Raw genomic sequence first — 26915 nt, 5'->3', positions numbered from 1 at the left:
AAAAATGAAGAGAGAGAGAGAGAGAGAGAGAGAGAGAGAAAAGAAAAAGAAGTTGAAGCACCTATATATTTCTACCCCATCTGTAAACGTTGAGGAAAAATTGTTTTTACCTGTCCACCTAAGAGCATAACTTCTTTTAAGAATTGTACAAGCTCAATGCTCGGCCAAATACGGAAAAGAAACGAAGGAGTCGCGCAAGAGAACACGACAGGGTATATAACTGGTTTTCACTTTCGTGCGACGACGAAGAAGACGACGAAGAAGACGAAGACGACGAGGACGACGAGGACGAGCTTCGGGTATATTACAAAGGAGAGAAACGACGCGCTTCGGGTTGATGGTAGAGAAAGAAAGAGAGAGAAAAAGAGAGAGAGAGAGAAAGACGAAGAACACGAAGAAGAAAAAGGAAGAAAAAAGAATAGACAAAGATGAGAGAAATTTTTCTTTCCTTTAAAGAGAAAGAAAAAGAGAGAAAGATTTTCTTACCCTCGTATATTAAAAAAGATGAAAATTCATAGATCGAAAATTACATTTAATTTGTAAAAAATAAAGAGAGAGAGAGAGAGAGGAAAAGAGAGAGAGTTTGAAAGAAGATTCGACTCTTCGTGGGAACGTGAATTATACACGCACGCGATAGACGCTATCCTCGAGAAAGAAAAGATCTTCCTTCGAGATAGATCAAGACGTCAAGGTGAAAGATCATCCTTGGCGAGAATCTCAAAAGTTATCGAACTCTTCCACTGTTTTGTAGTCGTGTATGAGAAAGAGATAAAGATGTAGCTAAATGAATAGGTATGTATAACCAATGTGTGTGTGTGTATGTATGTATACGTTCGATATATACAAATGTTTATAAGGAAAAAGAGAGAGGGAGAGAAATTTCTAATAATAATGGATATAAAAATACTTTTTACGAGAGATAAAATTGACCGTGTCGTTCCTTCCGATCTAATTCGTCAATTTTCTCTCAATGAAGAATGATAATGCACATAATACGCACAATCACATACACATACACTTTTATTTATACATATGTATAAATCAAACTTCGAGCAAGATACCACCACCCACAAGAAAAATCTAATCTATCTAACTTTTAATCTTACTTTTGTCTACCTTATCTATAACACACTTCAGTTTTTAAGTTGATCTTAAATTTTTCCATAACTAGCCAAAATCGAAGGATTCTTATATTTCTATATTTTTCCTACGTAGATTTCTCGAACGTCGATCAATTTCTTTCTATCTCTCTCTCTCTTTTTCTCTCGATTAAATTTCGTATATAAGTAAAAATTACATATGAGAGAGCTACCATGCGATATTTCTTTTTAAATCGACGATCGACTTTAATTTTAATGGATACACCGATGTTTCATTAGTAACGTTACAAAATTTTGTCACTTGCGACGTACGTTGGCGTTTAATCGTTGACACGTATTTCTTTTCTTGTTTTTTTTTTTATTTTTTTTATTTTTAAAGCGATAAGAAATAAATATAAAACTGTTAACTCACGAAAACACGAATGCATGTAAATGCGACAGAAAATGTTCCGTCGTATCAACTAAAAAAAATATATATATATATTCTTATTGTTCTCTCGTTCCTATTAAAAACAAACAAATAAATAAATAAGAGAAAAACAAGAACGATAACGTTTTGATGTCGTCGATTAAAACGAAAAAAAAGAGGAAAAAGAAAAAGAAAAAGCCCTATCAAATCAAATCGTATTATCGATCTTCGTTTCCACAACAGACCGAACGTTTCGCTTACATAATTTATAATTTATATTTTACAAAAAACATTCATAAACAAAAATAAAAACAAAACGAATTATCTATCATTCTCACTTTCGGCTTGCACCGGCTTAACGATATATCACCCATTAGTATACAAATATTTACGAAGATAAAAAATAAATACGAAATAAAAACAAAAAGAAAATCCCCACCCATTAAAAAAAAAAAAAAAAAAAGAGAGAGAAAGAAAAAAAGAAAAAGAAAAAAAAGAACCGAAAAAAGTACCGATATTCTTCGCTATCATCTTACACCGACCACTGAAACGACGTAATACGTATTACCTAATTTATATTATTACCTATTACTTATTTATAACATTCATATTTATTATTATATCAATATATACATATATATATATATATATATATATACATATACATACATACATACATATATATATTTTTTATTTTTAATCACTCGAAACAAGAGAAACACAAACGAAAATACAACTTCCCGTTCGCGAGCTCGTAACAACGAGACGCGGAGCCGCGTTCAACGACGTTCGCGTCGACGACGGTACAGAAGAAGAACGACAAACGACGACGAAAAAGGAGGAGGATGGGGAGGAGGAGGAGGGGAGGAGAAGAAAGAGGAGGAGATGAGGAGGAGAAGAAAGAGGAGGAGATGGAAGAGGAGGAGGAGAATAAAAAGGTAGAGGTGGTGATGAAGGTGGAAGTGGAGATAGAGGTACACGAGAAAGAGTAGGAGGAAAAGAGTTGTAGTGGTAATAATAGTAATAGTAGCAGTAATAGTAGTATAGTAGTAGTAGTAGAGAGGATGGATTCTTGCAGTAGGCGGATCGAGAGGAGCACTCTCGATCGTCCACCGTCGCGCGGGAACATCGGAACCGGACTGTTGGTCTCGTTCGTTCGAATTCCCTAAGCGTAGGAGGTGACTGAGATAGCTTCGATTATTCGCCACGATCAGAGTTGTTGGCGCTCTTGTCGTATCCCCTCTACTTGCGTGTTATGTACTTGCACGTATTGTACGTCGATCAGCTGATCGGACGAATAGTAGTGGAGTGTCATTCGACGTTCGAATGTATTTCTTTTCGTTACTTTTTTTTCTTCTTTCTTCTTTTTCTTCTTCTTCTGCTTCTTCGTTATCATTATTACTTTCATTCATCTTATCATTTTATTTATTTATTTATTTAGTTTGTATTGTTTTTCTTTCTCAGGAGAAATTTGTCGATAATTATTCCTAACGAGAAGAAGGATTATATCGTATCATACATTGGTTCGTCTTTCGTTATCCATATTTCAAATCAGAGTTGAATAGATAAAACTTTTTCTTTAATTTTGATTTAATTAAATCTTTCTTTCTTTCTTTTTTTTTTTTTTGCTTTCATTTTTGTCACGCACAACAATTTATTTTCAACGATAGAGAAAATAATGAAAGAGGATTATTATCGGTTCTCATTGAAAGGAAGAAAAAAATAAAAAAGGAATAGAGTAGGAAGGAGATAACGATAAGAGGGAGTGAGTGAAAGAATGAATAGATTGGTAGTAGGACGTAAAATGGCACGCGCGCCAAGTCGTCTGTCTGGCCAGAAGAAACGAGAAACAAATAAGAGTACCGAGAAACGAGAACCGTAAAGTTAAGAAAAGAAAGACAGAAACAGAAACAGACAGATACGCGAGAAATTCTCTATCGTAGTGTGTTAGAGAAAGATATCCAGATGCTCTAGGACTGAAAAAGAGGGTAAAATCCTAACGGAGGAATGGGGGGGACCTATGTCGAGCACGAGCTATTCTCAGCTGGGGCCCCCCTGGATTTCTGCGGGGATTTGATAGAGAAAAAGGAAACAAAAAAAAAAAAAAACAAGAAAAAAAAGGAGAGAGATGAGAGAAGATGGAAGGGGAAGTTGTGGGAGTGGGAGTTGAACGAAGAAAGAGAGAGAGAGAGAGAAAGAAAAAAAAAAGATGAAACAGATGAAAAAGAAGCTGCTACCGTTCTTTTTCTCTTCGTAAATTACTCTTTCTCCTTCTCTTTCTCGTTGTTGTCGTCGTCGTCGTCGTCGTTCTCCTACTCCCACTCCCACTCCCACTCTTCTTCCTCCTTCTCCTTCTCTTTTTTTTCCCCTCCTTCTCATCCTCCTATCAAAGAAGCAGACCCACCGCACGCGAAACAATCGACGCCACGGTTTATACCGGACATTATTTTTAGTTCACGATGCAACGAGTAATTATATCAACGATCTTGTCTCTCCTTTTTCTACGATATCTTCTCTATAATCCTGAGATTTTCTTTCTTTCTTTCTTTCTTTCTTTCTTTCTTTCTTTCTTTTTTGCCCCTTCTTTCTGAATTTTGTTTCTTCTTGCTTCTCTTTTTCTCTTTCGCGTAACGTAAATGACGAAATATATGACGGATAAAGTTACTTGTTCTTTTTCTTTTATTTCTCTTTTTTTCTTTTTCTTTTTCTTTTTCTCTTGCGCGTATATGGAATCTATCGCCATTATAAAAAAGTGTAGGTTTCTATTTAAAGAGAAAGAAAAAAAATCAAGTTGACCTCAAAACGACCCTAAGACCCTATCCCGATTAAAAATCTAACCCCACCTGCGAATAGGTCTTGAATCTACTTTTTTTATTCTCGATTTTTCTACGCAAGAAAAGAAAAAGAGAGAAAAAATATCGAAAATTGTTTACACTATTTATATATATATATATATATATATATATATATATATATATATATCGGCTGATGTTAAATAGAGCTGAAGTTAAATTAAGTCAGGATTATTAACTTTTGTTGCTTATCGATTGTGGTATAAATATGGTGGTACCTCATCCAAAAGTTTTCTAGCTTGCTAGTTTTACACGTTGAAAAAATTAAATTATCCTATAAAAGAAAAATTCTCGGAAAAGAGCAATCGACTTTGAATATCACTTGGAGACTTTTGACTCACCTTATAATTAGCAAATATTAATTTAATGAAATATTCATTTAACACGAATAACACATCTATACATATACAAACATACAAATTAATATATATATATATATAAATATAAATATAATTATATATATATATATATAAATCTTAAAGTTTATATGACGTTGTAGATGAGATTAATAAAAGATCTACATATTTACGTGCTAAATATATACATTGTGTTCCCGTGTAAATAAGTAAGTAGATGATTAAATTAAGAAATTTCTTAACGCTCATTAATTATCAATCGAACCATAAGCTTAAGTTGAGCGGCTCGATGACACGTTATTTAGATATTATACATGGTCTCTGGTTATATCTGGGCTCAATGATAACGTGTATTATCGAGTACACGATATTTTTAGTACGCACGCGTCTTTCAAACGTTATCGACGTTACTGACCACTAGAAAGTAACTAGGCCAAGGTCGATTCTATGATTCTAAACGCATTCATCATCTCTTCAATGTATTTACCTTCTTTATCATTTTAATTGAATGTATCGTCCTTTTTTACTTCAATGACTTTTCCACAAAAAAGAGAGAATAAAGCGAAACCAAAACAAAAATAAATAAAAAAAAGTACCCAACTTCTTCCCCACTCTTGTCTAAAAGAAAAGAGAAAGAGAGAGAGAGAGAGAAAGAAAGAAAAAAAAATGTTTTCACAGATCGCTCGTAAAGGCGATTAATTCTATTATCTTTAATAATCGAAGATTGATGTAATATTTAATAAAAGTGCTCGCAAAGGTCAAAGCTAAAAACATTTTTGAAAAGCTCGTTTTGTGACCTACTCCTAAATGTACTACACAAATGCACACACACACACACACACACACACATACACACAAGAGAAAGAGACTAAATAAGATAAAACACGTTGCACATTGAATGTGTCTTATACGAGAGTAACCACAAGAAAAAGAGAAATAAAAAGAGAGAGAGAGAGAGAGAGAGAGAGAGAGAGAGAGAGAGAGAGAAAGAGGACTATTACTACGGGGAATAGTAATAAAGTGACTTCCTAAAACCAGAGGCAAAGAGAAGTACGCCACGTTTCTATCCTCCTCCATAGCTTGACGTAACTTTGGCGCATTAACTTGGCTCAGGGCCATACTGCATCATAAATATGCTCTGGCTATGGCTAATCGTACTTTTCTTTACGCGACAATGTATCTTCCGCTTTTAATAATTTTTTTTTCTTCTCTTTTTTTTTTATTTTTGTATGATATTCCATTCTATTTTCTTAACACTTATGTGGGTATATATTCATGGGAATATCTATGGGAAAGAAAGAGAATAAAATATTGATACGTTAATATTATTATTATTATTATTATTATGTAATATTATTTATTGATATTAATATATTAATATGATTTATAATATGATAAATAAAAAATTATATTTATATCGAAATTTTAGAAACGTATAATCTCGTGAGTATACTATTTCATTCGTTCCTGATAAAATTAATTATTGCTTTATATTCAAAAAGAAAAAAAAAAGAAAAAGTGATTAATCTTTTCTTTCTTTCTCACTAAATTCACGTTATATACGTTTATACTACACGCTATACAATGTTAATATTTCATGTAGTTATAAATTTGATAAAATAATCGTATTTGAAATGAAATGAAATAATATTATCAAACACTTTATATTATTTAGAAGAATCGATATGAAATGTTATATAAAAACGTTGTTAAAATATTCTCTTGCTTTTTATAAGCATTAAACAATCTGTTATATGTAGGAATTATAGTTAAACTGTATCCAAATCTCTCTCTCTCTATCCATCATCATCCATTTCAATCGATCTCCGCATAGCCAAATATTCATGTATATATGTATGTATGTATATATATATATATATGCATGTACGTATGCATGTATATATACATATAGGTACATTGGAAACATGGAAATGCCCGTGGTCGACCGAGTATCTAGAATTTCTAAAGGACCGATAATCCAAAAGCCGATACTCCTTGCCAAAATGCTTTCGTACGAAGTAAGGAAACTCGTTCGTATAAATAAATGAATCGTTAAATAATTTCCTATGAAATCTATTATTCCCTTTCGGCATTCCCATATTTTTCTGTACACGTGTACGTTTCTTTTTCAAACGAATTGAAACTTTTACGAGGATTGAATCGTGCCCAATCGTGTGAACTCAGTTATTTTGAAGATATCCTTACGAAGTAGTTTAATCTTTAATATAGGCAAGATTTAGTTTCTATTATGAAAAATTTGATTATTATTAAAATTTTTCGATTTTAAAATTAACATTAAGTCGTAGAAAAATCGAACAATGAAATTTTCAAGTAGTACAATTCTACGTTCTTCGATGATAATTTTTAAAAGAAACTATCGCATTTGGTTTTATGCAATTTTTCTTTTTTATAATTATTATCAGTATTAAAAATGTATTATTCAAAATCAAATCATTACGTATATAGTTTGTCGTCAAGTTTATTATCAAGATTTAACTGCTCAATTTTTTTTAAATGTTAAATATTTTATATATTATACGATCCGATTATTATTTTTTGTTTGTTTCGTAAGCGTTTACAACGATAAGGTGGGTGACCCATGACCCCTGCGGCCTAAATAATCACGTAAAGTCGCGTGAAAGTAGCCCAGTATAGAATATTTTAAAGGGTGAATATGTATCGTAACGATGATGTAAGAACGAACGAGCTTGGGTTGCGAGTAAAAGTTAGGTCGAGTGTTAGATACTCTGAGGTCTGCTCGAGAAGCAAAAAAGATCTCTTTGAGGTGTTAAACGAATACTTGAATGACATAAAAAGCCTATCTATATGTATGTACATGAATTTCAAATGATGTAATTAATATATACATAGGATGTGTACATATCGTTTTTTACCTTGATCATCCTGCGTCACGATTACTTCCGGAGGATATCCTCTCGGCAATGAGAACGACTTCAACTCACCTAAAATAAATTGCAGACGATTATGAGTTAATGAATGAACAAACAATAATGAATAAACAATAATGGTCGAGATTTTCTATTTATATTTTATATCTGATCAATAAAAAATGTACAATATTCTATAGCTGGATATACATATAAAAGATATATATTATAATATAGCATTCGTCTGGTTATAATAAAAAATTTTTCTATATTATATATTTTTTTTTATATCTAAATAAACAATATAATAATAAATATAACAGATATATTCATATAATGTAGTATTGCAAAATTGTTGGCTGACGAATGAATTTAATAAAAAGATATCAGCGTTTCTTCGAACAGATATAAAATATCAAATATAAAATATAAAATATATACCAAACGATTATATTTCTCCACGTCTCTTATATAATATCATTTAACATAACGCAAATAATTACGATTACAAATTTTCCACGATCGCGACAGTGTGTTTGAACATAATATTTAATTAAAAACATTAAGCAAGTAACTTTTTGTGTTGCAATACGGTATCATTACATTTTCAAATCAATCCCCAGGAGATGCCTTCGACGTAGATAACAATTTATCGATAGTAATAGTAATAGTAGTAGTAGTAGTAGTTCATGATATCGAATATAGGTCAGGAATTTTGTACACAGGATAGAAATGACGTAATAGCGAAGAAGTACGATCACGAAAGCAATATAATAGATGGGAATCCTTTAAAGGTAAAAACGAAATTTTCGTTGGCGAGAAGTAGGGTGGATGAAAAGTATAAAAAGACGAAGAGAAGAAAGAAAGAGGGTTGACTAGGAGACTGAAGAGAGGGGAGTTGAGGGGTGGAGGAGGTAGGAAGCTGCAGAGGAACTCTTTCGTGCGGAAGCCGCACTTTCGAAGCCGAGGAAACGCGTAAAAATACTGTTGGATTCATTCCAAGTGATCTTTTCTCGCGTAAACATTGAGAAAAGCATTCTATACTTTTCCCAACGTGAATATCTCTTATCTTTGTGTATAAATCTCACGTAAATGTATGTGTCTCTGTCTCTGCTCTGTCTCTCTCTCTCTTTCTCTTTCTGCCTTTGTTTCTCTTCCTGTGTGTACGAGAAAGGATAAAAAATTTGTTAGTATTTCGCTCTTTTCTCTTAATTTTTTTTTTTACTCTGTTACTTTTTTGTCTCTTCTCCCTTTCACCCTTCCTATCTCTCTCTCTCTCTCTCTCTCTCTCTCTCTCTCTCTCTCTTTCTCTCTCTGCGTCCAAATACCTTTCTATCCTTTCGTTAGTAAATACCGTGCGAAATTAAACCAGAATCCAATAGAATCGTTTTAACGAACGAATTTCACTCGGCGATCCAAATTCATTGTAACTTTGTCGAAACAATCGTCCACGCGAAAGGATGAGAAACATAAGAAAAAAGGAAAGAAATATATATATATAAATGTATAAAGAAATATATATAAATAATAAAAAATAACAAATAAAGAAAAGAAAACGAAGGAAAATGGATAAAGGAGAAAAAGGAGAAAAAAGGAACAACTAAGAAAGAACAAGAAAAAGAAGGGAAAGAAAAGAATTTGAAAAACGATAAGAAAATATATATATATATATAAATAAATAGGAAGAGAGAAGAAAAAAAATATACCGTAATAGTCGGTTTTTCTAAATATGGCGGAACTATCTAACCGCTCGGCGTGTTAACGAGGAACTTACATTCGACGAAGAGGTGATTAGTATCACGTTCTCGTAGAGAGGATAGCTCGGGATCCAATGTGTGCCTCTGTTGTGATCCTCTTCTTGACACCGTGGAAGAAACTCTTCTTAACTGTGGTGCTACATTTCAAAAGGTTCTACGTATGTGTTTTTCCTCCCACCCCCTTTTTTTCTTCTTCTTTTTTCCTCCTTTCACAAATAATCTTTTTTCTTCTATTTCTTTTTCTTTTTTTTTTTTTTAACAAAAAGTACCAACCATTAGCGAAAATATTACGACAAAATGAAGGAGAAAGTCGACGAGAAAATTGTTGCCCGAAGATAGTAAAAAAAAAGGAGAAAGAAAGATAAAATAAAGTAAAATGAAAAGAAAAAAAAAATATATATATATCAATTGATCCGGGGTAATAGTTCGTGGAAATAGTAATTAAAATGGTATTAGATCGTCGTTTCTGATTTTTCTCGTTAAATCATTTTCTCTTTCAATTTTTTTTTTTTTTTTTCGAAAGGATCTAATTCTCACGAAGTAATTAATCGACGTAATTAATCTAATGACCGTATAATGGTCCACATGATCCATTATCGTTGGAGAGACCCTGGACGATATACGGAAATGCGATCACGAGTTTTAATCTCTGTGTGTGAACGTAATAAAAAACAAATATATACGAGTGCATATATGTAGGAATGTATTTATATGTGTATATACGTATTTATGTATATACGTATGTATGTATGAGTACGAGAAAGCGTGTTTATAAAATCAAACGTCGCCGTTGTCGTCATCGTTCATCTTCAAAGTGTGAACAAAACAACGTTTTCTCGTTTCTAATCTTTATGCGTTACGTTTCACTCGAAGTAGCATGATATATTGTTATTATTAGCTTGGTGAATAATTATAACGGAGCAAGTATTTCAAAGTATCATATGATAACATTGGTAACTTTAATAAGACGTAGTAAATGATAACGAAATGTTTTTGAAACATAGGTATTAGAGAAACAGTAATCAAATTCAAACATAATTTACAAACGTTTAATTATATAGGTGTATATATATATATATATATATATATAAATTTATTTTATAATATAATATTGTTAAACTATAGATAGAATTACTTTTACATTTTTAATTTATTTTCACTATAACATTATTCTTATATATCTAGAAAATATCCATATATATTGACTTTGATATATAAAAATTGACTGTGATAAAATACTTCCAAACATTATAATACAATTTTTAATATATCCAATATTTTAATATTTCGATATATCTACAATAATGATAATAAAAAAAAATGTCTTTCCGATAAAACGTTTCCAAAATTTCATCGATATTAATTTATTCTAAACTTCCATTTGATCGTAATCATAATAATTATTATAATTAATATAATATCGATTTAAGAAGGATAATTAAACACCAAACTAGTAATAGCAAGTGCTTTTTTTTCCTCTCTTTTTTTTTTTTTTTTTTTTTCAAGGAAGGAAACGCGTTTACCTCGTTCCCGCGTCTTAGAGAAGAATTTAAAGTCTTGCAATAGACGATTCTCGTTCTCCTCTCTGCTTTCGTAACGCTCCTTTTGCGTTTTGCGACGCGAGACCACCGTGTACATTGTTTTCCGTGAATGTTTCGTAAGGCAACCGACGAGTGTAAGTAAGTAAGTAAGTAAGTAAGTAAGTAAGTAAGTAAGTACGTGGGTAGGTGAAACTCGACGATTATTAGAGCTCCGAGAGAAGAGAGATAAGAGAGAAAGAGAGAAAGACAGAGAACAAAGAAAATTCTCGTAAGAGACTAACACATGAATAAGATACAGGGTGAGAGAGAGAAAGAGAAAGTGTATATGTGATGTACGAGAGAGAGAGAGAGAGAGAGAGAGAGAGAGAGAAAAAGAAGACATGACGAAGATCGAGCTACAATGAGCAGAATAGTAAACACGTTTCCTGCGACTATTTGAATGTGTATATAATCTTCGTATCCGTAGAAGGAGTCTCTGATTCGTTGATGAAAACGTGGGCAGATGTAAGATGAACGTGTAACACGTTTAACGATAATTTTATCATACTCACGTACACACAACACGGAGACATATACGGAAAGAATGAAAAAGAGGGAGAGAGAGAGAGAAAGAGAGATAGAGGGAGAGAGGGAGAGAGAGAGAGAGAGAAAGAGAGTTAGAGATAAAAAAGATAGAGAGTATAAGAATTAATCTGTTAATCGAAAAACGATTAATATGCTTCAAGGTTTTTTTTATCAATGTGTTAGAAGTTTCTATTATGATCAAAGTATTCTATCTATGTATATAAATGTATATAACGTTCTATGTGTACGTATGTGTCTATATGTATATATATATATATATATATATATATATATATATGTATGTTTGTATGTACGCATATGTGTACACATGAAGCATAATTAAACGAGAGCAAGCAGAGAAAGAGAGAAAGGGAGAGAAAGAGAGAGATTAAATTGTACCACGTTGTAACCGAAGTACAGAAGTGTAGGATCGCGTTACGAGGGCTTGCCATTGTCTTCTCCTGTTACCTAGCCAAGTACAAAGTGTCTGCCCTACGGCAAAGCGTGCCCAGACTTTATTGTCCCTTCCACGTCTTCCTTTTTACGATTCGAAACTACTCTACATAGTTTAGGAACGTGATGATATATCTACTAACTCGTGTAATTTGTGTGCGTGCGTGTATGTATTTATTTTTATATACATTTATTTATACAAGTAATACATATGTATTTGCATATATGCAAATGGATAAGTCATAAGCTCGTAAAGAGCGTATATGCATCCTCAGAAAACTACTTTTTTTCTTTCTCTATCATTTTGTTAAAACGTGGAAAAAAATGGAAAGAGAGAGGGAGAGAGAGGGAGACAAAAAATAAAAAAGGATTAAATCCATAAAAGAAGAAAGAAAAGTTAGCAGATTGATATACATTTTTCAATTTCTCCCAAATGGATTCCTAAATGGGTGAAATTTTGTTAAATTGAAAATCAATTAAAAAAAATTAATTACTTCTCTTCGACGTTTCAAATCGATTTTATACGACTCAACTTTCCCTTCTTCTTCTTTTTTTGTTTTTCTTTCTTTTCTCTTTCAAGATCGTAAAATTACGAGCTTAAAAAAAAAAAAAGAGAGAGAGAAAATTCTAAAGAGGAAATAGTCTTAATCGATTTTTAAGATCGCATAAAAAGTTTCGATCGATCTAGGAACACTCGATCTAATCCCATATAAAATCTAAATATTACAATGTTATATGATCTAACGAGCTCATATTCTAATGAGATGTATTAAGCATCTGGAATATCAATGAATAATTAATGATACGAATTGCTAAATGAACGAATGCGTTGGCTTTGAAATTACGTGTCATTATGGAGGACTAGAAGGATAAAAGAAAAGAAAAGAAAAAAAGAAAAAAAAAAATGAAAGAAAGAAAGAAAAAATATATGCGACCCTGAACTCGAATCTTCTCGCGTCAGTTTCGTTCATAATCACACGTGACATTGTGTAAGATTACATTTAATATCGCGCATTTGAAATATTCAAAGTCAAAAGAGACGAGATCAAAAAGAGAAAAAAGAAAAAAAAAAGAAAGATGTCGGTTTTTATGAAAATTTTGTCGCATTATTTATCTATCTATCAATCTACTTGTCTATTTATCTATCTATCTATCTATCTATCTATCTATTTATCTATCTATCTTTCTCTCTTTTTCATATGAAAAGCACTCGTACACGAATATACGTTTAATCAAGATAAAGCTTCACGAGATGATAATGATTATAATAATAATAAAAATGGCGGATAGACAGGCAAGATTATTTGACGTTGGCCAAATGGTTAATGACGTAAACGTAAATATAAAGTGCGGTTTTCATTTCCATGGAAAACCGTAGAGATCTCTCCCGATGAGCCTATGCGGTTAACCCCATCAGTCACAGTCATTGTGATACTTGAACACATTTCAAATAGAATTTTCAAACAAATTACAAATGTATTTCGAATACGTTTTAATAATGAATATTCAATTGCATTGAAACGTGAATTTCGAATAATATCTTCGCTTTCGTTGCAATCGTTTCGTTTGTCGTATATTGTTCCACTAATGTAATTAAAAAAAAAGAAAAAGAAAAAGTAATCTTTACGCAACAAAAAAAAAAAAAAAGAAATTTGCAATCAATTACGATTGTAATAATATTTTGCAAGGATGTTATTATCTCTTGCAATTGATATATTACTTTAATGATACGAATAATGATAAGAATAATAAAATTAGAATTTAAAATATTCATTTTGATTATAATGAATATTGAATTTAATAGGAAATATATTAAATTTCATATTAAAGATTATTATATATTTTTACTATATAAATAATTATATATATAATTATATAAATATATAAAATATAAAAATATAAATAATTACATATGATTATATAATATATATTGATATATATATATATTAATTGTAACTAATAATATCGTAATATATATTTTTAATATTATTACCATATGTAATTGATTGAACGATGATACCATAATTAAGAAAAAGAAAAAAGATAAGAAGAAAAAAGACGAAGAGAAAAAAAAGAAACTTACAAAGATTTTCAGGACTCTCGTCCGACGAATCAATTTTCTTTTTTCGTCGTATAATCGAATTCCAAACCTTCTTACGACTCATCGCGCCAGTGTCGATATTAATTACACAAGACGGAGTCAAGTTCTAACGCTTTGTCGACGCCGACTACACCCACCGAACGTTTAAAGTTTCCTCCTTGAAATACGAATAAGACGACGAGAAAGAGAGAACGAGTGAGTTAAAGAAAGAGAGATAAAGTTAGAAAGAAAAAGAGAGAAAGAAAGAGAGAGAGAGAGAGAGAGAGAGTTCCCGATTTAACGGGATTATAATAACAACGTCTATGTATTTACTGATAATTCACTGATAACGTTCATTTTTAAACGATTTATATATTGACCTATACTTCACGCACTGTTTAATCTCAAAGATCAACGAAAATAAATAATATGTAAATGCAATCCGAAAAAAAAAGAAAAAGAAATGTTGAATTAAAAATGTTTGAGAAAGAAACAAAAATGTGTAAGAATCTTTCCTTTTTTTTTTTCTTTAATTCGTCGCGATAGACATGAGGAACATTTTAAAAACGTCACGAATCAATAAGATTGAGATCATAATTCATGATCGACATAGTTAAAAAAAAAAAAAAAAAAAAAAAAGAATTACGGAAGAAAAGAAAAGAAAACATAAGTTATTCGAAAAATTCGAGATTTGAAAAAAAAAAATTGTTATTCGAAAAAAATTGTTCTGGTATGCGTACGTGTAGATGAACAAACATTCTCACCCCATTATCCACCCCCTTTTCTTAAAAATCACCATGAATCGAGATACGCTGCTTATCGATATATATATATATATATATATATATATATATATATATATATATCATTGTTAAGAAGAAGAAAAAAAAAATAGATCGACGCGAATTCTTGAGAAAATTCTGTCTCTTTCTTTTTCTCTTTCTTTTTCGTTCTCTGACACGTACGCGTGCGTAGAAATCGAATGATAGACTGACTGTCCTCTGACAGAGTAAACGTCTTAAAATTCGCCAGAGGATATATATGTGGTTGTCGGTCGAACGATAAGCGGCTATGTCGTCGAGGAAATGATGTATATTTTTCGAAATAAACAACGAAGGAGAATGAGTAAGCCGAGCTCGAACGAACATTCGTTCGTTCTAGGGGGGGAAAAAAAAGAAAAGAGAAAAAGAAAAAAAGAAAGAAAAAAAAATTGTCTTCTTATCGAAGGAATAGTTTTGCCAATCTTTCGACACATTTGACCGGTCGCGACATACGAATTAAATGAATCATTATAATTATCTAATCGGACGTCAATAATATTCTACTTATTAATATTTTATATTTAAATAAAAAAAATATATATATACATATATACGTGTGTATCTGTATAATAGTAATCATATAGATAGATATCTATAGATTAATGTTGTAATAATAGCAATAATTACTATTTAATTAATATTAATAATTACTGGTATTAATTCTATATGTTTAATGCCATCGAAATTTGTAGTATTGTATATCGAAAATATATAACATTATATTAAACAACGTTATTATTACCATTATTACATCTCATTAATTGATTTAGATAAAGATTATTAAAAGAAATTTCTAAATTACGTATTGACCAATCCAATATTTGTACTAGACTAGCATTAGAATATGATCGTTTATTATTTCAATTATCGCGTTTAATCATCGCCTAACAAAAGACCAATCCGATGAACAAGTGCTTACGATAATTGCAGTACGATGATCACGTGATTATTACCGTCGTTTTAAATTTCCCGCTTCCTTCCTTCTCTTTTTATACACATACACACACGCATATATATATATTTTTTTCTACTTTTTTCCCTGTTGATGATTTTTAAACGATTCGAGGCGACGTTTTCTCGTTCGTAAAAGCTTTACGACGAGTATGTAATAGAACGGTATCACGTATTTACACTTACGTACATATATTATACGTATCAACGTTTGAAAATATATATTACAAGTTATATATATATATATATATACCATTGGTATACGTAAACGACGTACACCATGCAGTTTAATTCGCAACTACAGCACTTAATCACGCTTCTTGCCACTTAACGGTGCTAGCTCGTTTGGTACCGGACGAATTTCCGTAAGACGAAACTTTCGAAAGTGCGGGATTAGTTTGAGAAATTTTTTTTTCCTCGTTTCTCTCTTTCTCCCTTTCTACTATTATCCCTTATCCTTCTCCCCCACTGTCTTCTTATTACGAAATGTAATTAACAAAGGTTCACATAGATATTAATCAATCTGATTGAAACGATCCTCTCTATTATTCAAATAATTACATTTTTAAATCAGTCGGCTTATGGAGTAAAAAAGAAAGAAAGAATGAAATGGAATCCAAAATGGCGGAATGCATTCTAACCAATTCCATGAAACAATTCGCACGTTATTTCTCACAAAATGTAATTAACAAACGTTCACTTAGATGTTAATCAATTTCATTAAAATTATCACATTAAATAATTACAACATTTTAAATTAGTCAGGTCATATAGCAAACGGAAAAAAAGAGAGAGAGAGAGAGAGAAAAGAGGAAAAAAGAAGAAGAAGAAGAAAAAAGGATCCAAAATGGCGGAAGTTATTCTAATGAATTCTATAGAGCAATTCACACGATTTTTTTAAAAGCCATAAAACGTGACGGTGACGAATTCACTAAGATTCGTATTAGCTACACACACACACACACACACACACACAGACATACGCGTATTTATAGAAAAAGAGAGAGAGAGAAAGAGAGAGCATTGCATTTAGTATTATATACATGAATAGAAACGTACGTGCATTCATGCGTGCCCTGAGAGCGTACGGACGCACCCAAGAGATCACTGAGGCGACAAAGAGCTCTCGTTGATGAGAAAGAGAGAGGGAGGACAAGAGGATGGAAGAGAGGAGAGGGACATCGAATAATCGTACGTGGTTCAGATGCTTCGGACTAGGATGGTTCTTCCGGTGAGGGCATATCCGGTGCTTCAGACAATGCTCGAGCGATGATCGTATCAGGAGTCTTATGGATAACGGCTCTCAAAGTTTAATTCGTGACAACGTCAATGTAGTTTTGTATTAACCCTTTGTTAAATTGTTTTCCGAATAATCGACCTGATATTTAAAAATTTGTTTAATCCCCTGGAACCAATTTCGTAAACGTAAAACCGATCTATTTTAAACATTTATATCTCACATTTAATCGCGTTAGATTAAATTCAACGAAATCTTATTAATAATAAATAATTTGTTTAAATGAAAAATATGAAAAACGGCATGTCTCATTAACGTGATATTTTAAATAACATTATTAGAAGTCTTGGAAGTCGTGGAGAAAAATTATCGATAAAGTAGATTACTTCTATCGAGTCGGTTAAATAGATATCTGTTAACGTTCGTCGGTAAGTTCGAGATTCCGTCGATCTGTTATCGACTGAATCTATTAAACAAAAAAGAAGACATTGTCTGAAGAGTTCTAACCGGTGAAAGAAAAAAATAACAAGAGAATTCGGACTTAATACCAATAATGTAATAAAGCTTTCGAACGAAAGTATGAAGTTTAAGAAATAAAAATAGGATAAAAAGTGATCTATTTTACCGACAAACGATGACACAACTATCACACTATAGATCGTTTTCGAGGTGACAGATAAATCAACAAGGACTCTCTCACCTATCGGAGATGCGGTGTTGGCTTCCCGGAGACTGACAGTTTCTGGCTCGACAGCTGCTTCATCTTCTTCTATTAATGGGGGTGGTGGTGCCAAAGGTCGTGATTCGTAACCCCAATGTTGCCGGAATGCACGTGCGCCACCGTCCAACCGTACTCGTGGTAATTCCACGAACATTGCGTCTCCCAACTAAAAAAAAAATACGAAGCAAAATAAAACGGATACTAATAATAATGATGATAAATAATGAATAATAATAGTAATAATAAATAAAAAATCACAAATTTTTATCACGTTTTTTTGCGTCTTTAAAGTGCAATTAATGATCGTTCGAAAAAAATATACAAAGTTGCTGACACTCACGTAATATCGAATCACGTCCATCTTTGATCGAATATCGAACCAGATTCAAAGGATCGTTTACGCGCGCGCGCACGAGAGAGAGAGAGAGAGATAAAGAAAAAGGAGAGCGTTGTCCGCATAAAGAGACGTGCAAGAAGCCGAGCAACGACTGGAGCGTGTCTGGCGGTTTATCTTAAAATACCGTAGATTGACCTGATGACTTGATGACGTCACTAATTAGAGCTCGTTGTACCGAGAACGCATAGTGTCGCGTAAAATTCAAAGGAAGAACAAATTTTACCCTCTTTTACCATTTTTTTCCCATCCTTTCGCTCCCATCCAACCCACTACTCTCTCTCTGTCTCTCTCTCTCTCTCTCTCTATCCATCTATCTATCTCTCTAACAAACGAAATTATTCATTTCAATTTGTTTCCTATAAATTTTAATGGAACGCTTTCCGCACAGTAATCTAATAATTATATACATATATATACGATAGACTGAACGAATGCATTTACGTGTATAAAAGAGAGATAGATAATTACAGATAGAGATGGAGAGAGAGAGAAAGATATTCTGCATTATAGATGGAAATATCGCGTTGATAATAACGCTTCTCTGATCATGGCATTTTGCGAGTTCGCAGAGTGACAAGGACAACGATGACGACGATGGCGACTATCCTATTTCAATACAACAGCATACTAGCAGTATCAGTTCTACATGTGATATTCGTTTATCATCCCAAATCTCCACGCATCAAATTTTACTCTCCCTCTGTCTCTCCCTTCTTCCCATTCTCTCTCTCTCTCTATTCTTCTTTTTTTTATTTTATTAATAACAACATTCGCAACTAGTTAACACCGTTCGTTAAACGTAACGATGAAATTTCATTGCTAATTTTCACGGTTAAACAATTCCACGATTTATCATACAAACCGGCTCGTTTTAATCAATTTAATATCTAGAAAATCATTAGCTGCCAACGTTCATTCAAACGTTATCATCATTAGAAACTGTTATTCTTTCTCTTTTTTTTTTTAACATACATGTACGTGTTAAATAACGTAACGTTTAAAAAGAAGAAACTTGAAAAACATGATCTCACATCCGATCCCAAAGTTCTTTTCGTTTGAACGTCGTTCATGAACATTTAATACAGATGTCGAACGGGAGTTCGTGATTTGACGCGTGAAAAAGAAGAAAGAAAAAAGAAAGAAAAAAGGAAGAAAAGGAAGAGAAGAAAAGCGACCAAACGATCTCTAGATTTCGCCGAAAGTTCAAACGAAACGCTACGGAAAACTTTTCGGACTCTAAGCTTCTAATGACCGTGACGATCGACCACAGATGAACAAGCAAGGACCGTAACTCGTAGTTAACTCATTAGGCTGTGATTAGCGACTAGTCGCGAACAAGAACGAGTCAAATTGCAGGAACACGCACACGTGAAAACGTGCTTGAAGTACCGACGACGACAATGACAACGAAGACGATGAAGACGACAACTATAAGATAGTAATAGTGATGGTGGTGATGGTAGTGGGAGTGGTAATAACGATGATGGTGTTAGTGCAGCAGTTACCAATTAGTATGTACCATCTTTCCTCTGTCCACATGTACACACATTTACATATGTATGTACATACATACACTTACATATATACATAAAACAGGCATACACACAGACAGACAAAACAGACAGACATGGACAATGTTCTAACCAAAGTCGAAACAACATTCTGACCTCGTTTTCTCTATGGAACGTAACGTATATTAGCATGATCATTGCAACCAACGAATTCCAGGAGACAAGTGCTAAAGTTTTATAGGCCAACTCGGACCAATAAGTTGATCACGCTTTATTCGCGTTCTGTCGTCGTCGTTTCTCCATTCTATTTAATACGATTATAATATTTGTTATTCTTACGATAGTTTAGTTCCTACTTTTTTTTCTTTTCTTTTTCATTTGGTCACACGCAAAAGAATTATTGACATGCAAGAATTATTGATGTATATATATATATATATATATATGGATTTTTATGAGGATTTTTTTTTAAGCTCGTAATCCTTTTTTTTTTTTCTTAATCTAAAGAAAAGAAACAAAAATATAAGAAAGAAGGAAAAACTAATTCAAGATATTCGTTTTTATAAGAATTTGTTTTCAGGAAATACGTGCACGTAGAATAAAAGATCTAAAATATTCTTCGCAGAAGCTAACTTCGTGTCAAAGGTAATTAAAAAAATTCTAATGCATCAGTCCCGTTATGACAATTTCTTTTTTGTATATATACAAAAATTGATATATATATATATATATATATATATATATATATATAAAATGAAAGGAAGAAAGAAAATTGAAGCTTGAAAAATAATACTATTATTTTATCTCTTCCTCTATATACTCATAAATCCTTAATCAATTTTCTTCTACTCCCCTTTTTGTTGAACACAAAGAAAGAAAGAAAAGAAGAGAAAAGGAAAAAAAAAGGATCCATTCCGCAACACCCTTAAACTCCTGAACTTTTTCCGTCCTTTATCATCAAAGGTAGAAACCCTTCGAACGTGATTCGTGCCCCGCATGAAAAATGTCTAACAGCTACGATGAAGATAAAGAAGATGAAGAGGAAGAAGATGAGGAAGAAGAGGAAGAAGAAGAAGAAGAAGAAGAAGAGAAAGAAGAAGAGGAAGAGGAAGAAGAACAAGAGGATGAAGAAAAGGACGACGAAGGGAGCGAACCTTTGCTGAAGGGCACAAATAAAGAGACTACGTGCGAGGAAAAACGAAGAAGCGTGCCAGATCGATGCAAGAAGGGTAGAAGCTTATCAGGCGCAATGAAATGATGTTTTAAGATGGGAATGAGAAAGAGAGATAGAAAGAGGATGGATAAATATATATATATACAAATTTATCTCTATCTCTTTCTATATATATATATATGTGTGTGTGTGTGTGTGTGTATCTCTCTTTCTATCTCTCTCTCTCTCTCTCATATATATATTTTATATATATATCTTTTACATATATATATAAAAGATATATATATACCTTTCTATATATATATAATATAATTATAATATATATAGATAATATATATAATTTTATATATATATTTATATTTATATATATATAATATAATTATAGTATATATAGATAATATATGTATAATTTTATATATATGTGTGTGTGTGTAGAAAGAGAGAGAGAGAGAGAGTTCGATGACGATTAGATGAACGATGAGATTGCATTAAATGATACAACTAAAGCGTATACGTGGAGAGAAAGCGTATAAGAGGTTTCGAGGATTTCAGGGAAATAAGAACGAGAAGAGGAGATCCTCTTTTCATGAGTTTGCTGACTCGAGGATAAGCGATAAGGTCATGAGAGGTCGGAGAAATGACGACAACGTGTGCCACTTGCTACAATGTCAGCATCGGCGACAGCAGCAACAGCAATTTGCATGTTTCTGACTGGTATTTTTTTTCCTTTTTTTTTTTGTTGAAACATGGTCGAAAAAATGAAAGAGAAAAAAAGAAGAAAAAATAAAAATTTTGTTTTCGTTAAAATATAATCAACTTTAAAAATTGCGAAACTTTGATATTTAACTGTTTTTTTTTCTTTTTTTTTTTTCGTTTTTGTTGTACAAAAGAAAAAACTTTTTATCGTCAGATAAATACGTTCGTTCTTCTTCGTTTTATTGAGATAAGAATAAAATGCAATGGTTATATCGACAAAATATCATTTGCGTTATTTCGTAAACGATAAAAAAGTTATTTGGATTTTCGAAAAAAAATTTTAAATTTTGTTTCTTTTTCTCTTGTTTTTTCTCTCCGTTTCTTTTTCTTCTTCAAGAAATGCATTCTCAAATACACATATACATCAAAACACCAAAGAAAACACTATAAACGGGAAAGTTTATGCGATTGAAAAAAAAAAACAAACAAAAAAAAAGGAAAGAAAAGAAGAATGAAATCAATTGAGAAGAATCTGAGAGGAAATTTTTTTTGTAGACAAACCTTGTTCTGAGACTTGAACATGCAGGCGGTCCCGGCAAAGAGCTGCGTCCAAGGAAAGATACAATTGGGATTACTACCAACGATTAAACGAGGATTGTTATCGAAAAAAGAGAAGAGAGAAAAAAAGAGAAAGAAAAAATAAACAAAAAAAAAAGAAAGAAAGAAAGAAGAAAAAGAAGAAGAAGAAAAATGATCAACTCGAAACTAAAACCCAACAAAATTTGCAACAAAATGAAAAAGTCGTTTAAATATACTCGCATTTGTCCATTATCGATTGGACGACCTGTTGAACGCTGATGGAAAATTCGATTGTATCGTTCGTTAAGGTCGAATAGTCGAATAAATAAACACAGGCTCGTTATATCGTTTCATCATTATATTTATTATTCTATTTCATTCTACCGGACTGTTTCGTTCGAAATTGATTGAATTTATAAATTTCGAGTATGTGTGTGTGTGTGTGTATATATATATATATATAAAATAGTCAAACAAAAATCAGAATTCAACAAAAATAAAGTCAATAGATAATACTTCGTTATTTGTTATCACTCGCGATAAAATATATCAATTATATTTATTAATAAAAACTATTACATCGCTTTTTTCTTTCTTCTTTTTTTTTTTTTTTAAATAAAATAAACCTGAACGAACATTTTCATTCGATAAAAATTTCTGCTTTATATACATCATACATACGCGCGCACGCACGCACGCACATATACATAAACAATTAAAAGTCAAAGTTTTAAAAAATAAAAGAAAAAGAAATTACAAGAAAATAATTGATAGAAAAGAAGAAAAGAAAAAAGAAGAAACGTCCCTTATTCGAAGGTACTTAACGGAGACACCTCCGTTGAGTTAACGCGATTAATAATCACGATTAAGACAAACCGTTCGAGCTAGTATGAAAAATTTATACGAGTACTCGAGCTACGAGAGAAACGACGATATTACGAGTGGGACCTCTTCAAGGGCGGCCGATTAATTTAGCTGCGAGCGAGAGACATTAATTACGTGCGTCATCGTGCGATTAATTATGCTGCTTTCCTTCCCCTAACTTGCGGGCGAGCACTCATCTCTCTCCCTCCCTCTCTCTCTCTCTCTCTCTCTCTCTCTCTCTGTTTCTCTACGTGGAAGTGTTTAACTAGGTGTTGCATGGATACAACAAATCTCATTTCTCTCTCTCTCTCTCTCTCTCTCTCTCTCTCTCTCTCTTCTCCTATATTCTCTCTCTGTCCCTCTCTCATAAACAAGTAGAAAACTTTCTGTACAACTTTCTCGAGACCCACTGACTACTATCCAAAGGATACCTTTCTATTATTTTTATTTCCATATTATTTCTTTTTTTTTCTGTTTCGTATCTCTTGACCTTTTTTTTTTTTTATTTTTATTATCATACTTCTGTATATGATTTTGTTATTACGTTTTTCTCTGTTATTATTCATTTCTTTTGCTTCGTTCGTTCCTTTTATTCTGAACGTAGATAAAAAAAAAGAAAAAAAAAAGAAAAAATAAGAAAATAAAAAGAAGATACACCGAGAGTATCGATAAAGTCAGATATTTTTAACTTTCGATCTAACTCTAAACCAATGAGAAGAGAGAAATCGTTCGGGAAAGATTTATCTTGACTAACGATTACTTACGACTCCATTCATAAATCTTTTCTTTTTATCGACGACTATCTTCTTTCCGTTGAAAGCGTACAGACGGCACCGTGAGAACTCACGATCGAGTTTTAAGAAGAAGAGGAGGAAGAAGAAGAAGAAGAAGAAGAAGAAGCAACAACATGAAGAAAAAAAAAGAGAAAGAAAAAAAGATGAGAAAAAGGAAGAAAAAAATCTACGAAATTTCTCCCTCGTTGATTTGAATCATCCATCTACGTTCGGGCTCTATCTATTTCGAGAATTAGAGAGTAACTATAATATATATATTTTTATAATCGTACGAGTTACAGTATTTTGTACGTCATTTTTTTCTACATTATATATACATATTTCTAAATATATATATATATATTATTTATTATAATGTTCATATATTTTTTCATATATAAGTTTTCATATTATTATATCCCTTTTTTTTTAAACTTTTGAAATTATCATTTATTTCATATACACGAAGAATAATTTACATTAATAATATACATTAATACAACTATTGTTCTCACGAGTCCCACCCTTTCCCTATTCTTACTCGTTCGTAACGAAAAAGAAATAACATTTTCGTCATGATCAAAAATATTTCTACGAATTTCATCGAGTGTCTGTTCTTCAGGGACTATTTCTACTTTCTATGAAAAAATGAATCTATATATAGAATAAGAGAGACAGAGAAATCTTCTCACGAGGGAAAAGAGTTGAAGAGTATACGAAAAGAAGAGGTAGAGCCGATTTATATGGCAGAGTAGTGAAAAGATAAAATGAAAGATAGAGATCCTTTGCTAGTGCAAAAGTCTCTTAGGATTTCTTACATTGGGGATGATACTGTGAGGATCCTTTCCTCAAAAGGATTTCATATCCAAGTTGTTCGGATCAATGTCGAACCTTAAAGAACTTCTCTCTTCCCTTTCACGCGTACGCGTAACGAAAAATGCGTTTCACACCTCTAACCCTCTAAGCTCGCTCCTTATTCTAGATAGTCGAATGGGAGAGAAGGTGGCAAGAGAGACGAAGGTAGGAAGAAAAAAAAATTCTGAAAAAAGAAGAAGAAAAAAAAATATACGAGAAGAGGAAAGGACCTTCTTCTTCACGATGAAATCTTTTCAACGTGGATGGAACTTCGATCGAATCGTCTTAACAGATATTTTTTCCTCTTTTTTTCCTCCTTTCGAACGAAATGAACGAATGAAACGACGAATAAGATGATTAAAAAAGATTTCATAACTCGTTCCAACGTACGATAATGATTTTATTCGTTTGCAAATTACGATCGAAGATTCAAAAAAGAAAAAAGAAATGGACAAGTAAAAAAATCGTGAATTTGAAAGTTTCTTGAGAAATGGATTATTAATCGATTAATCGATCTTTCTTTTTCTTTTTTTTTTTAATTTATTGCAAATTAGAAAAAAAAGAAAGGAGATAAAACTGTATCGAAAATTTACTTATCCGTCGCGTGTAAATAAATTTTGTATTCCTCTCGAATAATTAATGAAATCGATTGAAGAACGATCGAACGTATAAATTATAAATAACAATTGATTGCTTGTAAAATAAAAAGGTTCTATTTAAGATAGATAGATGCATTGTAACATTACTCGTATTAAATGATAATTTCGAAACGTTTTTCAAAGTGAAAAGCAATATGGATCGGTCGATAAGGAAGCTAAGGATGGAAGAACCACCATCTAGAACGAATCGAAAACGGGGAAGGCTGCTATTATCAAGGGGTGGAAGACACAAAGGGTATAGATATATTTCTTGCCCTCTCTCTATCTAGATACCCAACGTGCATAATTTATCGTTAGGGGGATCAAGTTCACTCGTGCGTATCGAGTAGTCTAGCCTACTCTCTCCTTGCTAGACCTAGGGAATTCTACCCTTAAAATTGGCCGACAAACGTCTGGCTTTAAACCATCCTACTACTACTAGTTCAGAGAGATTCTCAGGAAATGAGTTATATCGAGAGTCTACCTACTCGGATGATACAAATTAATAATGACTAAAAGTTTTAATAAGCGGGATCTTTTCAATAAGCTTATTATCGATTGTAAAAAGGAAGAGGATAAAATAAAAATAAAATATTTTCTTATCCAATTTATCCGACGTGAAATGTTATCTGTATCAGCTGGCGATCGTGAGTGTTTTTCATCGATAAATTAAAAAAAAAAAATTTTTTTCATCAATTAATTAATTATGCGCAATAACTGAGATTTCTTTCTTTCTTTCTTTCTTTCTTTCTTTTTTTTTTTTTTCATTGTTACGCATACAAAATCCAACCATTAATCTCGGTTGGATAGTCGTAATAAATTCTCTTTAAAATTACTTAATGGCGAGAAAAAAGAAGGAAAGACGGAGATAAGATTACGAAGTTACACGATATTAAAGCAAATTCAAACGGAAATATTCACGTCAAAAAAATAAAGATAAACAAAATATAAAAAAAAAAAAAGAAATCAAGCTCAAAAGCAAATTGATCGTTGCACCTTGTATCTTTGAAGTAAGATTACGTTGAAGACACACGAAATACAGATTTTTGAATCTCCCTTTCTCGAATGCGATTACATAGAGACGAGAAATGACGTATTTTCTAAGAGAAAGGAGAAGAGAGAAAGAAAGAAAGAAAGAAAGAAAGAAAGAAAGAAAGAAAGAAAGAGTAAAAGAGGAGGAGGAGGAGGAAGAAGAAGAAGAAGAAGAAGAAGATAAAAGAAGGTGCGCGCTGATCTTGATAGAGTAATAACAAGGCACGGCCACTGTAAGAAGAGATGCGAGTGGTTAGATGAGAGGACTTGGAAAGAGGGTGAGGGTAGACAGGTGATGAAGATTACTGTTACCCGACGGCTAGATCCAAGTCAAATCTTCTCTACTCTAATCGTACCTCGATGTACCACTCTCCTTGACTCGATGTTCTTTACGACACGGAGACATAAATATAATAATAAGAAAAGATCTCTCTCTCTCTCTCTCTTTCTCTCTCTCTCTCTCTCTCCTTCTGTTTCTCTTTCTCTGTCTCTCTCTATCCATCTATCTACCTTGACGAAGTTGGTCTGACCAAACACTGGCTGTAACTACACAGACTACAAATACTCCAACTTGTCTGACTAGAATTATCACTGTACCATATGTATGTTTTCAAGTTTATACATACATATAGACATGACTCAATGTATGATTTATTTTTGTAAAAA

The 26915-nt window shown here is 32.2% G+C and overlaps 1 protein-coding gene across 12 annotated transcripts in view; it reads right to left on the bottom strand.

Moving 5' to 3' along the window:
• Positions 1-26915, bottom strand: part of LOC127066622 (ras GTPase-activating protein raskol) — a 113869-nt gene that overhangs the window by 70008 nt on the left and 16946 nt on the right. For 2 of the 12 annotated variants that reach the window (XM_051000514.1, XM_051000516.1), the window contains 4 exons: positions 22070-22111; positions 17710-17896; positions 9380-9499; positions 7612-7680 (listed from right to left, as the gene is read on the bottom strand). In XM_051000514.1, coding sequence (XP_050856471.1) covers positions 7612-7680; positions 9380-9499; positions 17710-17896; positions 22070-22111 — 418 coding nt within the window. Of the gene's footprint in view, positions 1-2094; positions 2146-2178; positions 2312-7611; positions 7681-9379; positions 9500-14003; positions 14351-17709; positions 17897-22069; positions 22112-26915 lie in introns of those variants that run through there. The other 10 variants (XM_051000518.1, XM_051000519.1, XM_051000520.1 and 7 more) reach the window with 8 other exon arrangements.

This window comes from Vespula vulgaris, chromosome 10 (genome assembly GCF_905475345.1).
Source record: "Vespula vulgaris chromosome 10, iyVesVulg1.1, whole genome shotgun sequence".
Classification (NCBI taxonomy): Eukaryota; Metazoa; Arthropoda; class Insecta; order Hymenoptera; family Vespidae; genus Vespula; species Vespula vulgaris.
Note: the sequence above shows the minus strand (reverse complement) of the source record. Positions and strands in the feature narration are given on the sequence as shown.